The sequence below is a fragment of the Ochotona curzoniae genome, unplaced genomic scaffold (assembly GCF_017591425.1).
Source record: "Ochotona curzoniae isolate NIBS_2020 unplaced genomic scaffold, NIBS_Ocur_1.0 contig_2152, whole genome shotgun sequence".
NCBI lineage: Eukaryota > Metazoa > Chordata > Mammalia > Lagomorpha > Ochotonidae > Ochotona > Ochotona curzoniae.
Window position 1 is genome coordinate 134,714 of NW_024465346.1, and position 15,613 is coordinate 150,326.

The 15,613-nt window shown below is 38.6% G+C and overlaps 1 protein-coding gene across 1 annotated transcript; it reads left to right on the forward strand.

Moving 5' to 3' along the window:
• Positions 1 to 13,617: 13,617 nt before the first annotated feature.
• LOC121150512 (vomeronasal type-1 receptor 90-like) lies at positions 13,618 to 14,556 on the forward strand. The gene has a single exon (XM_040971436.1). The coding sequence runs from the start codon at positions 13,618 to 13,620 to the stop codon at positions 14,554 to 14,556; it is 939 nt and encodes a 312-aa protein (XP_040827370.1).
• Positions 14,557 to 15,613: the final 1,057 nt, after the last annotated feature.

Below are 15,613 nucleotides of genomic sequence, written 5' to 3' on the forward strand. Positions count from 1 at the left end.
TATCAGTAGTGAGATCATGGGAATTAAAATATCTTTCAGGGTCAATTATATAAATATGTCTCTGTAACTGTCAACATTCATTCACAGTAACCAGGTCTTTTTTCACTCAATTTGTACATTAAGTTCAGCCTCATTGGAAAAGGATGACATTTGATGATCTGTCAGGTCAAACCTGCTTCAGGACATGTTTGACATTTACAGAATGAAGGACATGAGTTAAAGAGAATCAGCCAGATTTTGTTTTGGTGGAAGAAAAAATATTGAAATTCTTTCCATGTGTCATTTTGGTAGTTATTTTGTTTTACTGCATGGGTTATGATGCATGATGTTAGCCGATCCCGTTACATACATATTTAACTAAAACAAGTGCACAGAAACTAGTCTATGTTTAAACATATTACTAAAATGAATTGCTTGTGATTCTTCCAGTGTGGAAGTAATTAACAGTGCAATCAGTTTGATCTGAGTGCTTCTCCTGGTTCCACGCTGTGCTGAGAGCGCACATACAAGTTTATGGAGAAAAATGTTATTAGCACTGATACAGAAGAGCTTCTGCTTTGCCAGATCAATGCTTTGAAGAATGTTCAAAAGCCACTTAACTATGCAAGCAGTCCTCTGCTAAAACATTTCATGTCATGTGGTTTCTTCTGCAGTTTCTGCATGTAAGTCACTTTGCTTCATCTGTATGTGAATATGTGTGCATACAGGTTACTTGAAAAAGTTAAAAAAAATGAAATTAAACCTAAGATTGTTTAGTTACAGAGATCCACAAACACAGAGGTCTTCAAAAGGTTAAAAATTTTATATGATGCAGAACACCATGCATTATAAAGTAGTTTTATTGCCAAGAAATTCTATTCAAATTTCAGAGTTTATTAAAATACATGGGTAATAATGAAATGATGATTTGTGAATATTTTCATGGTAAAATGGGCATCACGGGTGACATGAGGTCTTTTTTATTATAGATATCTCAAATATTTTCAAGTATGGTGAAATGAACAAAGTCTCCACCAATTGCTAAAAAAAAAAAAAATGTGTATTTTTTCCAAGCTGCCATTGGAATCTTGCCAATATCTTCCTCCTAATCTTCCACGTCCTTACACTTCACCAGGTCCATAGGTCAAGGACCACAGACACGACCACCTGTCACTTGGTTCTTGTCCACCATGTGATGCTACTTATTACACTGGATATTTCTTCTGCAGATATGTTCCAATCATTGGGTTTTCCAAATGATAAAATGTAAGCAGAAACTTCTTCCATAGGACTAAGCATCCATCATATAAACTAACAAGCATATTCTCAAACTTACTCAAACCATAATGCCATATCATCCAGTAATCTTATCACTGTATATGAATCCTCATTTATTGAAAACAGCATTTTTAATTACTGGAACATTATTCCAAACTTTTGCATGAATACAAGGATGGAGGATTTACACAGGCACATGAGGCTTGGTATGTGTAAAATGTGAAGAGATTCCTCTACAAAAAATACATAATGCAAGTGTAATATCAGGCGAGACAGTGGATATTAATTTAGAAAACAAGCATAAATACGAAGTACAACTTTTAAGATGCTAACATTTACCACAAACAGAGAATCACAGTGAGATCGATTTTAATTAATTTCCTGAAAGTTATTGACAATGTATTTTTTAAAGATTTATTTATTTTTATTGGACAGTCAGATATACAGAGAGGAGGAGAGGCAGAGAGGAAGATCTTCAGTCTGATGAGTCATTCCCAAAGTGGCTGCAATGGCCAGTGCTGTGCAGATCTGAAGCTAGGAGCCAGGAACTTCTTTTCTGGGTGTCCCACATGGGTGCAGGGTCCCAATTCTCTGGGCCATCCTCAACTGTTTTCCCAGACCACAAACTGGAAGCTGGATGGGGACTGGAGCTGCCGGGATTAGAACTGGTGCCCATATGGAATCCCAGTGCATTCAAGATGAGGACCTTAACTGTTACGCTATTGCACCGGGCCCAACAATGTATTTTATCTGATTATGTTATAGGAAGATATGGAAAACACTACATTTGCCATTTGTTTTTGAGGTGTATCCTGTCCTCCTTTCCTAACTGGCCCACAGCCATTCTGACTCTTACTATTGAGTCCTACTGTCCAGCCATGCCTGGCCCAGACCTGGCTCTCAAGAAGCTGAATGGGCACTGAGACATATAGCACAGGTTACACCAACCTCATCTCTCATGAGGACCAACAAGCTCTAATAACCAATGTACACCAATGTCAAGAAATGCTACAGACATGTCCCGTCCAGTCCTTCATCCTCATTATGGCTCTCATGTTCACCAGCGGGAACCACAGCCCAGCCAGAGCATCTCCTCAGCTCCCCAACAAAGTCCAGTCCCAGCTACTGATCTTGCACATGCCAAAGGTTGTCTACTTCGAGCCAACCATGGCCCATTCCCATCTTGTCCTTTGCCTTTGGATGCTGCAACCTGCGTTGGCCTGCCCTGCCCCTAGGCCTAACTGTCATTGGAGGGAGCCTAGTCCTGCCCAACCAGCTTCATCCTGTATTTTTTCCAAATCAGTGGGTAAGGTACCCTAGCCCAGCTATGTGTGCACTCCATCCTGGTTTATTCAAGTGCCAGTGTGCCATGGTTTGGCCTGACCTTGACTTGAACAACTCCCTGCTCCTAGCCTATCCATACACTTGCCAACAAGTGCAGCAGCCTTGCACAACCTGACGAATACCCAGCTCTGACTCACATGCTCACCAGCAGGCATTACAGCCCATGAGAAGAGTTCCCCAAGTTCCCGCATCAGACCCAGACTCAGCTCTCATGCATCCAAATGGATTCTAGTGACTAGGGGTGTCTCCATCTCCACTACCTGCCTTCTGAGCTTTATCCAGGCCATCACCATCAGTCCCAGCTCTTTCTATTTTTCAAGACTTAAATATAAACTTACAAAACATATCCTTGTTGTTTTCTTCTGCATTTGGTCACTCAATCTGTCTTCCAATAGCAACATGGTCATCTACATTGAGGCTCATTCCAACAGGACCAATCTATTCAATGTCAACAAGTACTGCTCACTTTCCTCAATGAACTTCACCATCATGGCATTATTTCTTATACTGTCACTGTCCCAGAATGTGTTCTTTGTAGGGCTCATGCTGCTCTCCAGCATGTACATGGTGATTTTCTTATGTAGCCATCAGAGGAAGTCTGAGTAGCTACACAGCATGAGCGTTTCCCCAAGAATCTCCCCAGCAAAACAGGCCACCTGTACTGTCCTAGTGCTGGTGAGTTTCTTTGTGATTATGTACTGTGTGGATATCATCATCTTATCCATCTCAATGACACTTAGGAAATATCCAGAGAATGGTGGGAAATATCAATGCATTGTCAGTCCATTGGTACATATTAGTTCCGGTAACAGAATTCTTGATCTTTTATTTTATTCGGGAGATGCATACTTCAATGTATCTTCACTTCTCAGTATGCTAGTCTCCATTGTACAGTTTCTCTAGATTAATATATGTATATATACATATTTACATATGTATCTGTTGACCTTGCATTTTGCACTTATATCAGACAGAACACATGATATTTGTCTTTTTGGGATTGGCTGATGTCACTGAGCATAATGGTCTCCAGTTCGGACAATTTTCCTGGAAATGTTAGAACAATCTTCAGTTCTCTTAGCATTCTTCATACTGACTTCCATAGTGGTTGCACTAGTCTATACTCCCACCAACAATAGAGTAAGGTATAATTCTCTCCATAACTGTGCCAGCAATTGTTGTTGGTAGAATTCTGAATGTAGGCCAATCTCACAGGAGTTAAGTGGAATTCAATGTAGTTTTTATTTGTATTTCCCAGCTAGCTAGAGGGCCTGAGCATTTTCATCATATGCCTGGTAACCATTTTAATTTATTCTTTCAGAAAAAATGTCTGTCCACTTCCTTCACCTATTTGCTTACAAGGTTGCTTGTTTTGCTGTCATTGAAATTCTGAAGCTCTTTGTACGTCCTGGGTATTAGATGTTCTACCATTCTGTTGAATGCTTCTTCCCATTTGTTAGAGTGATTTCTTCTTGCTGAGTGGATCCTTTGATCATTATGTCCTTATTCATCACTTTTAATTTTTTTTACTTGTTGAAGACTATATTATCTGATATAGAAATAGTTATACTGCCTCATTTTCTTTCCCATATACCTGCAACAATCATTTTCATACTTTCACTTTTATTGGTGAGAGATTTCTTCTGTAGACAACAGAGAGATGGGTCTTGTTTTCAGAGACAGTCTGCTAAACCATTACTTTGATAGATGAAGTTTCAGGGTTTATAGCAATAGGTAGTGATTTGGTTCTATCATTTAGGAATGGGTCATTCATTGTTTTATTTAGTCTTTTGTCATTTTATTGGGACATTCTCCGTGTTTGCCTTAGTTTTGTTAAGTGCTATTCCTGTCCTCTGTATGTAGCACATCTTGAAGCACGACTGTATGGCAGGTCTAGTAGAGACAGATTCTCTTGACTTTTGTTTGCTTTGGATTGATTTTCCTTCATTTTGAAGTAAAAGGAAACTTTGCTAGTAAATTATTCTTGCTTGACTGCTTTTTCCTTTGAGAATCTGGAATAGGTCATTCTATTCTCTTCCGGTCTGTAGAGATTTCTCTGAGAGGTCACATTGCGATTTCTCTGTAAGTTTTTGGCTTTTCTCTCATGCGTGTTTATAGATCTTTTCCTTATGTTCAGCAAAAAAGGATTGATTATGATGTGTTTTGTGTAAGGACTGCTTTTGGTTAGCTCTGTTGTGAGTTCTGTGACCCTCCTGTAATTTGTATTTTAATTCTTTCTTTAGGTTAGGGATGTTCTGAACTATTATTTCATTGATGATATCTGAATCTGCATTCTCTTTTTGCATCTTCTGAAACTCCCACCACTTGTATGTTTAGTCTTTGATTGTGCCTTTTAATTCCACCATGATTTCTTAGTTTGAGTCTGTTTCTCTTCCAGCCTTTTGATTGCTTCAGCGTTATTGCAAGAGGTGTCTTCCAATTCTAGATTGTTTCTCTTAACTTATTCTATTGTTAAGGCATTCCTATGAAATTTTGGTTTGTTGTAGTGTTCTTAATTTCTGACAATTCAGCTTGATTTTATTTCACTGCTGCTATTTCCTATATAACACATTCTTTATATTGTTTGAACTGCTGTTCATTTGCAGGAGAGGCATCAGTAAGCCCATTCATTTTGTCTATGTCTCTTCTTCTGCCCTTGGCCATTGCATTCTGATTAGCAGTGTTGTCGGCTATATGTCAACTTTACTGATCCCATTTGCCATCATTAGTGCCATTCCCTCCAGCAGTGTTTAATCTTTGGTTCCTGTGTTCTGTTTCTATCATGGTCTCCTCTACCATCGCTCCTCGTTCATCACCAACTATTTTTGATTTTGCACTGTAAATAAATTGATGCCTGCTTTGTAGGAGGGTAATTTGTTAGATCTGTAGGAAAGTTATTAAAGAGAGGATGTTAGAAACCTTGCCACTGTGGAGCCAACACTAGTTGCAATTCTGTTGGGAAGGCGCTGGGAACAGTGTATACGAAATGAACAGGCTAGAAATTACATTATCTTCAGGTTTACCTAACAGATAAAAGAGAGGTGCTTGCTCTCACAGGCAGTGGTGATTGAACTCCCATAGTCTTAATTCAACTCTGACTTGTTGTTGGAATGTAAATACCTCAAACCCTCCTTCCCATGAGTACTTGACCCTCAATACTTAAAATTCTGATGCTGTTAATTAACTTCAGCTATTGACCATCAGTCAGTAGATAACGTGTATGATTCTCGGCTCCCTATGCCAAGTCCATCATTGTCTCATAGTGAACATGCTCAATCTTTTGCTACCCAGAGTTCCAGCAGTACTTGGGCGTAGAGAAACACCAGCTGTGACTTTCTGGTAGATGACAAGGCTGTGAGTGGTGCCAGTTGCCTGGAGTTTGTTTCTGTTCTTCTTCCTGCCTGAAACTGCTGACAATTAGATCGGGGTTTACCGGGATCTAGTTCAGATGGAAACATTGGGATGCTTAGTTGCTATTGTTTCCCTAGTGGGACAAGCTCAGTGGTTGATCTGCAAGTCAGGAGCATATTAATATGTAATAACATGACTCCATGTGGATGTGTTTTGTGGATGGCCATGTCCATTTCAATTTCTTCAGCAGGCTGCTACATAGCCAGGGGAAAATCATATGGAAATGACTTGCTGATGCTCTGAAAACCGAGGAATAAAAGTACAGGCAAATTACTTAGGCAGGGACTAGTGTGCAGTGGTACACAGTGCTTATCGCCATTGGTGATCACCACAGTATTTTTGGTAAAGGGCTTGGCACAATACTCTACTTTGCTGCTCTGCATCAGATACTCTTGTAGCCTTTGGGGACAGAGCAGTAAAAAAAGCAGACACAAATTCATTATTCCCATTGCTGACTGAGCAGTCCTTTTACCTCTGTTATGCTTTCTCAAACACTCTATATATGTCAGAGCACCTTCCAGTGTGATGAGCAATGTGTACACATTAAGTCATCTGAGGTGACTTCACTCCAACTGTGATCTCTGAGGTTATTTCATCTGGTGGGATCTCTCTGGGGCTCCAGAACTAATGCAGACATTTTCATGCAGTAACGTTCTGGCTTACAATGATTTCTGTGAAATGGCAAAACTGTTAGGATTTCCATACACATCATAGGAAATGATCTTGTCTGTTTAGTATGGAGCTAAGTAAAAAAGAATTAAAATTTGATTCCTAGCTTTTGTGAGGTATCACAGTGTAGGGATTTACAAATGGAAAATATTGATTTCAGGGTGCAATATTTCAGTAAAACTGAAAGATGCATGATGTACACCTTATAATATGTTATATGTTTCAGTAAATCTGTTTGTTGGAATTTCGTCATGCTGTATCATAGTGCCTGTGTTCAAGTCTTATATACGATTCTGACTCCTTATTCTAATATAATTCATGGAGTATAGCAGGTAAAGGATCAAGGAGCTTGGTCTTTGCCACCTGTACAATGTATCTGGCTTAATTGCTGGATCAGAATATCTAGCATCTTCTCCAGGCATTACTTTTTCTGCATGAGTTAACAAGAGACTAGAAGCTCTATATCTTTTTCTGTATCTCTGTTTCTCAAAGGAAAGCATGCATTTAAGAAAACTACATATACACATACATACATTTTAAGAGAAAATATATCTCACCTAGAAAATCATGCATTGGGTAGTAATGGATATGGTTATCAGCTTGATTGAATAACTAAAATGAAAGCTTCCAGCTCTGCTCTGTGTAGCTGCCAGTGGAGACTCAGCATCTCTGGTTCTACAGCAATATTGATCTTGGATAAGAAGCATTCATATTTAACTGGGAGGGTGAGCCTCTTAAAAGTCAGATGTGTAACTGTTACAGAAAGGATCGGGGAGCATGTTTGAGAGATTCACCAGAATGGTTGCCTAGTGGCTGAAGTGTTTGCCAGCATGCACTGGGATTCTGTAAGGGGACCAGTTTATATCCTAGTTGCTGCTATACCCTTACAGTTCCCTTTTGTGGCCTGGGCAAGCAGTAGAGGATGACCCTAAGTGTTAGAATCCAGTGTCTGCATGGTAAACATGGAAGAATCTCCTGGCTCCTGGCATCAGAATAGCTCAGCTAGGGCCATTTAGACAACTTGGGGAGTGAACCAGCAGAAGGAAAATTTTTCTCTCTGCCTTTCTGTGGGAGATCGCCCCTGGATCTCCACCTGACTGGCCCCTGTGGGAGGTTGTAGGCACACAGCACACCATGTCCCTGGGGGAGTCTCTGACAACAGTCTTGGCTAACTGAGACCCTTGCATGGCCTATTCACTGGGCATGCAGCATGAGCAATGGGCTGCACCTCAGTCTTTTTTCTGTGACTTCTTAATGAACTGCGCTAGGACTTTCTGGCCAAGCAACTCTCAGAAATCAAATGCAACATTCATCCTGTTTTTCAGCAGGTAACAAGTTTGTCCTGAGATGCAGCTTTCTGTGTTTCCTGTGCTTAATGACCTTTAACTTTATTTGAGGGTCCAGCGAGACGGACATACTTACCAGCCTGTCACAGTCTCATTGTTGGGAGGAAGTACTGTAAGGATGAACCTTCTGCCCTCCTCTTCCTATCTTCCATAAGCTTGTGACTTCTCTCAAATACATGAACATCTCTCACCCCGTTTGTCTTCAGTGTTTGTGCTGCAGAAGAACACTGTCACCTCACACCCAAACACAGTGGGCTGCTGTGCATAAGTCCCCCAAGACATTTTCTTCTCTCTGTATATCTGATTTCCCAATAAAAAATAATCTTTTAGAAATGGAGAGAAAAAATCTACCAGAACAAATTCAAGTCTTAAAGGATTTGTGCAAATTTGGATATGCTTGTGAAGAACATGAATATTATCATTTTAAAATGAGGTGTTGAACTCATAAAGGAGATGAAAGATGCAGATCTTCTAATCAGATGAAACATCCACTTTAGACAAAACCTAACCAAGAGGTAGTTGGTAGGGATAGCTGGCAGTGTCCAGTTCTTGTATTTCTAAGTGTGTGGAATAAAAAGGGCTTTGAGTGAACCTGGCAGGATACTGAGGAAGAGAAGGCACAAAACATGAGACTGTGTGACATCTTTAGTAAGCTGTGTTGACCTTAGCCATATGAACTGATGAAATTGAGAATGCCTTTTCTGTGAGTCAGAAATGCACTTAAGCTGGGGAAAAGTGGAGGGAATATAGCCTGCATTCCACTACGATACAGATTCCCTGGTTCAGGGATGTTTCCTCTTGGGAAAAGATCCCTTTTCCTCGGGAGCACTGGGGGAGAGGACAGTTTACCAATTTCCTCGTGCTGTATTATCTCACTGAGATGCTGACACCCCAGAAGTCCCAGTGTGAATGCCACCATGAGTCTCCTGGTGCAGTCTGGAAATCATGAGAAATCAGTTGTGGCTTGTTCTTGTCCTAAAGTCAAGCTTATTGTTTTTCTTTTGTCTCTTGAGCAGAAAATCTGCCCAGGCCTGCCTGCCTTGGAGAAATGAGTCCACAGGTGAGAAGAGTCTAACCCAGCTGCTCTCCTCTGTTGTCTCACAGAAACCAGGGAAGTTTGCTTTTTCCCTTGAGTGGCTCCTGTTGTAACCATGCCAAGGCCAGATATGTGCTATTTCTGTAAGTGAGATGAGAGTCATGGGCCTGGAAGGAGATGAGCTAGTGCCATCTCTTCCCTATCGCTGCATCCTCAGGACTCCTCTCATAATGGATTCACATCAGAGGCTTAGCTGGGTGACTGACTCTCTGTGTCATGTGCAGAAATCTCAAAGAACAGGTAGGTTCTGTGATGAGACTGGCCTTTTTTCATTAAAATGTTTGAAAAATGCTCCATCAACATAATTAACACAAATATTACTTCTGGTAGACATTAAGTCTTCCATTTTATAAATTATGCAAGTGCACTAGTGAATATATTTGCTTAGTTTTTTTTTAATGTGCCAGAATTGAAATTTCATTTATTTTTCTTCTAAATTTAAATTTTAATTAATTTTAATTATTTCCATTTAATCTGATCTTATAAATAAACCAAAGCTGAACTAATTAAGTGTGCAATTTGACTTAAACACACAATTTTATCCCTTTCTGATGTCTATTTTATTCTGCTCATTTAAAAATGTACTGTTAGGGAGTGTTTTTGGTTGTTTCCTAATCCATAGGTTGTGATTTCCTGTTCTATTGCACAATGGTGATTTTTATCTGAAGTTTCAGTAACCTTTTTATTTCCTATGCTGTTTCTTAGTGGCACTGGGAACTCAACTTGTGAGAATCTGCATAATGTCATCATTATTCTCTGTGTAGCTGTACATGCATTAAATTAAAGTCTGCATTCAAAGACTAGATGACAAACTACAGTAGTTCAATTCTATTGAATTTGTCTTTTTTGTCTTAAAATAATCCTTAAATACAACTAGTAATGATATAAAAGACATTTATCATCCTGATTCTGCCAGCTGACATGATTCCATCAAGGAGTACTATCAGCCTACTAACAGATGTCTGTTCTTCTGAAAATTTCATGCCATTTTAAAGTTGTCAATGATGTCATGTGTCTTAAAATGCTGCTCAAGAAATAATGCTGGCTATCAACACAGTAACAAATTAGTGCTATATCTTCCCATATATTTTCCTATTCTTTTTTTTAAAGATTTATTTTTATTATTATTTTATTGGAATGGCAGATATACAGAGAGGAGAGACAGAGAGGAAGATCTTCCATCTGATGATTCACTCCCTAAATGTGCGCAACGGCAGATGTTATGCCGATCCGAAGCCAGGATCCAGGAATTTCTTCCGGGTCTCCCACACGAGTGCAGGGTCCCAAAGCTTTGGGCCATCCTCGACTGCTTTCCCAGGCCACAGGCAGGGAGCTGGAAGGGAAGCGTGGCTGCTGGGATAGATCCGGTGCCCATATGGGATCCCGGGCATGCAAGGCGAGGACCTTAACCACTGCGCCATAGCACCGTGCTGGGCCCATATTTTCTTATTCTTAAATCTATGCATAAGGCAAACACCACTGTACAATCAGTCACAAAATAACAGTATAATTTACAGCTCATAATATAGCACTATTTAAATCATTCAAACTTGTGTTCAGAATGAGAAAAGATCATTGTTAAGAGCATGTTTATTAGAAAAATCTGTGCTTAAGCTGAAACTTGATCACAGGCATGCTACATAAGGTTTATTTTCATATCCTGATTGCTGCGTGTACTGATCTGAATTCCTGCTGCAAATGCAGTTGGGTGGCAGTAGCTGAGAACTCAAGTACTTGGTCCCTGACAGACTCACGGGGGAAAAAATGGAGTTCCTCAATATTAATTTTCACCAGGGCCAGTCAATTTTTTAGACATTTTAGAGTTGAATACCATTGGACGGAAGATTTTCTCTCTTGTATTCTTTTGAGTAAATAATTTTTGAAACTGGTCCTTGACTTTGTGTAGGTGAATTCTGTCATTGCATTACCTGTTTTATGTACCTGTCTAGTCCAATCCTAGAGATTTCATCATGGTCTCTTTGTTCCTGGCCCATTAAATCATGGTAGTTTTACCGTGGCCATGACCGCATCAACACTCTGGATTTTAATATGAAAGTCAAAATAAAATATTTTCTAATGACAGTTCTTTGGGGCTGCAACCTCAGCCCCAAACAGCTACGACTTTAATTTCTTGCACTGAGAATTAAACTGCACATTAGAATTTTTAGGAGTGTTTACTTGGTTAAATAAAAGCCAAATTTGTGTTTGGAACATGGTTAAATCATAGGTCATGATGTCCAGATTTTCTGTTCATTCCACAGGCCAGTAGCATTTACTGCAAATTCAGTGATATTTATTGATTGTTCCACCTTATTACTCAATTAAAAATTTAGGATACAAAAGTTAAAATGCAATAAATGTTATCTGATATAACAATGGCCACACCAGCTTATTTTTCTTTCTATCGGCTTGGAATATCTTTTTCCATTCTTTCATTCATAATTTCCATGTATTTCTTTGGGTCAAATGTGTCTCCTGTAGGCAACAGATAGATGGGTCTTGGTTTTTTATTCAGATTGCCATTCTATGATGGTTCACTGATGAGTTTAAGCCATTATTACCTTTCAGGGTTAATGTAGATAGGCAGTAATTTGGTCGTGTCATTTTAGCACTGCGTTGTTCCTTATTTGACTTAGTCTTCTTTTGTTGTTTTATTGGAATGTTTTCCATATTTGCCTTTGGTTTTGATAAGTGCTATTTCTTTTTTCTGTCAGGAGAATATATTCAAGTAGCATGTGTAGGGGAAGCCAGGAGGAGGCGTATTCTTTGAAGTCTTCTTTGCTGTGGAAGAATTTTCTTTCATTTCCAAAGACAAAGAAAACCTTTGCTGGGTAAGATTATTATGGATTTACATTTTTTTTTTCCTTTTAGAATCTGAATGTTATCATGGCAATCTGTTATGGCCTGTAGAGTTTCAACCTAGAGCTCAGAAGTGAGTCAGATCAGTGTTCTTGTATAAGTTAATAGTCTTTCAAGCATATTTTAGGATCTTAACCCTGTATTCAACTGCAGAGAGCTGGATTGTCAGGTGTTGGGTCAGATAAGATAGTCTTTGACATGACACATATTAAAAGAGAGGAAGAAGGGCACTACGTGATCAGTGGATCAATTCAGCATAATGAGAACACCTTACCAGCTTTCCTTTTCATTTCCAAATTCACTTGTTTAACTCTCTTGCTTTTCTATGCTAATCTGACAGTTTGTTTTGCTCTTCCTCTTAAAATAATATTCTTTCTTGTTACAGCTCGTAGTATTAAGTTAGAAATTCTATTTGTTTGTGGTGTGACTTTTTTTCAGTTTTTGCCTCTTCATTTTTTTCTTTTTTACTGAGTTCTTGATATGCATTAACAGGCCATTTATTTGATATCTTGATTTTTTGTAAGTTCCTGTTATTAATGCCCCTTTTCACACTATATCTGAAACATCTCATGAGTTTTGAAATTTTATATTTATTTTCATTTCTTCAAAATTTTTGTTTTTGATGTTCTTTTTTCTTTATCCAGCTAAACATTGATCATTCAGTAGCATGTTATTTAGCTTCATGTTGTTGTAAACGTTCTGTTTTTCTTCCTGTTGTTGATTTTGTTTTATGGCCTTTAATATCATGAAATGGATGTTTTCTGTAATAGACTGTCATATCCAGATTGGAAGATATAATGCAATATGCTTTTCTCCCTCCATATCAAAGATGGACTTTGAATGAAAATGTTAAAAATATCTTGACAGTGGGATTTTGGACTCTGCCATTGTCCATGCCAACAATGCCAGGATCAACTTATATAACAGAATGATGGACTTACGTCTGTTTATGAGGACAATACTATGGTGATAATATAGAAAAATAAGTGTGTGGGGAGAGGAGCACATAGCAAGGGAGTGGGGAACATCAAAGCCAATGGAACTATGCCATAAAAATATGTTAATAAAATAAATTAATTCCCCAAAAGCAGTTCAATAAATAATAAATGGTATTTTGAAGGTTACATATATAATATAGACAACTGCCTCTTGTTAGATTATAATAATTAAAGCAACTTTCAAGGAATATTATATACAAAATTTACCTGTCAATGTTCATTTACAACTATCAAGTCTTTTCTCATTAAATTTGTATGTTATCAAGAGTATCATTGGCAAAGAGGGCATTTGATGAGCTAGAGGATCAAACTGGTTTCAGATCATGCTTCACATAAACAGAATGTGCAATATGAATTATGAAAAATTAGTCAAAAATTTTTGGTGGAAAAAAATAGAAATTCATATCAAGTCTCCTTTATGCAGTTATTTTCCTGAATGTCTCATGAGTAGACCAACGCATTTACATACATGTAGAAACTACTGCATATGTTCATGCCAATAATTTCTGTTAAATATTCATGTTTCATTGAGGATAGCTAGGTAAAATAAAAATGGTTTTGATGTTTTTTCATGGTAAAATTAGAATCACTGGTAACATGAGTCTTTTGTTTCTTAGGTGTCTGGAATTTCTTCAGAATGCTAAGAAATGCAAAGTTTCCACTTACATTGTCCTTCAAAAACGTGTATTTTTTCCAATCTGGGATTGGAATTTTAGCCAATAGCTCCCTCCTTGTCTTCCACATCATCACAAAGCACCAGATTCATAGACCAAAGCCCACAGAAATAATCACTTGCCACTTGGCTTTTGTTCACATAGTGATGCTAATTATTACACTGGATATTTTATCAGAAGACATGTTCAAATCACTCAATTTTCCAAATGAACTGAAATGTAAGCTTTTGTTCTACTTGGGTAGGGTGACTAGGGGTCTTTCTATCTCCACCACCTGCCTCCTGAGCATTATCCAAGCCATCACCATCAGTCCCAGCTCTTTCTACTCCTCAAGATTTAAATATAAACTCACAAGACATGTCGCCATTGCTTTGTCCTGCATTTGGCTCCTTACCCTTTCTTCCAATAGCTTCTTGGTCATCTACACTGTGGCTCATTCCAACAGGACCAATCTACTCAGTGTCAGTAAGTACTGCTCACTCTTTTCAATGAACAGTGTCATTATGGCGCTATTTTTCACACTGACATTGTCCCAGAATGTCTTCTGTGTAGGAATGATGCTGCTCTCCAGCATGTACATGGTGATTTTCTTATGTAGCCATCAGAGGAAGTCTGAGTACCTTCACAGCATGAGCATTTCCCCAAGAATCTCACCAGCCAAAAGGGCCACCCGTACTGTCCTAGTGCTGGTGAGTTTGTTTGTGATTATGTACTGTGTGGATATTACCATCTCATCCTTCTCAACTGTACTGTGGAAATATGACCCAGTTGTCCTGGATATCCAGAGTCTTGTGGGAAATGTCTATGCCAGTGTGAGTCCTTTGGTGTTTATTAGTTCTGATAAAAGAATAATTGGCATTCTGCAAAACATGATTGATATTATAACCATTTTGACAAGTTGATGAACCAATTCTGAAAATGTAACCTCTCTAATCAGTTAAAAACTTTAAATGTAACATTTTTATCTAACATAATTATGCACAATATTACTTGTGTCTGATACTTTGTTCGCTTTGACACTTCCAAACTCTGTTTACCTCTCCTAGTTCAAAGTTCTTTCCATATGTAAATTTCTTCTTCTTGAGCTTTGTTGTCATTCTGAAGGAAACCTTTATTTTTTTTTAATTGTGCTCATATAAAACTCCTTTTGATATCTAATCTCTAGGTCATCTAAATTGATACATTAATTCAAATCTTAAATCTGTAAAGAGTAAGTTATATGTGATTAGTTAATCTTATATAAGTAAAAAATTTCAAATAGCTCTTATCAAAATTATGAAATAAATATGTATGTGTTTGTAATAACAAATATATTATTGACCAGATAAAATAGGATGGATAAAGAAATAGGGATAACAAATAATTCATTTAGGTTTCCATGTTCAAGAATATAAAGCATAAGTCTCCACTTTATAAGTGTGACAATGCACACAGGAAGAACCAGAGTGCTGTACATACTGGCAAGCACTGGAGCCAGGACAGGAGGTGGGTCTGGTTGGGGTTATTGTGGGTAGCTCCGACTATGCTTCAACTCACACTGGTTTGCATGGGGACCAGGTGTACAATGGGCAGAATCAGGCTGTACTGCAATGTCCACTAGTTTGCCTAGAAGACAGGGCAGAAGACAACTGACTCAGCAGTAGCACATAACAGTGTGTGTGAGTAGGCTGATTTGGGCAAAGGACTGTGTCAGACCCTGCATTGGCAGCACATACAACAATCAGGCCCGGGATCACCTCAGATGAAGTTTCTCTGGAGATCCCTCCAACTAACCGCTAGTCTCAGAACTCTAACCGTGGAGGAAATTGCAGGTTCCATGGCCTGACCATTGATTGCGTATGTCAGAATTGAATCTCCTAAGTGTCTTTGATCAAGCAGTGGGCAGCCTATTCAAACACACATGAAGGATGTTCCAGAACACTGGAGCCTGCAGAAGACACCTGGTACTATGGCAGAGGA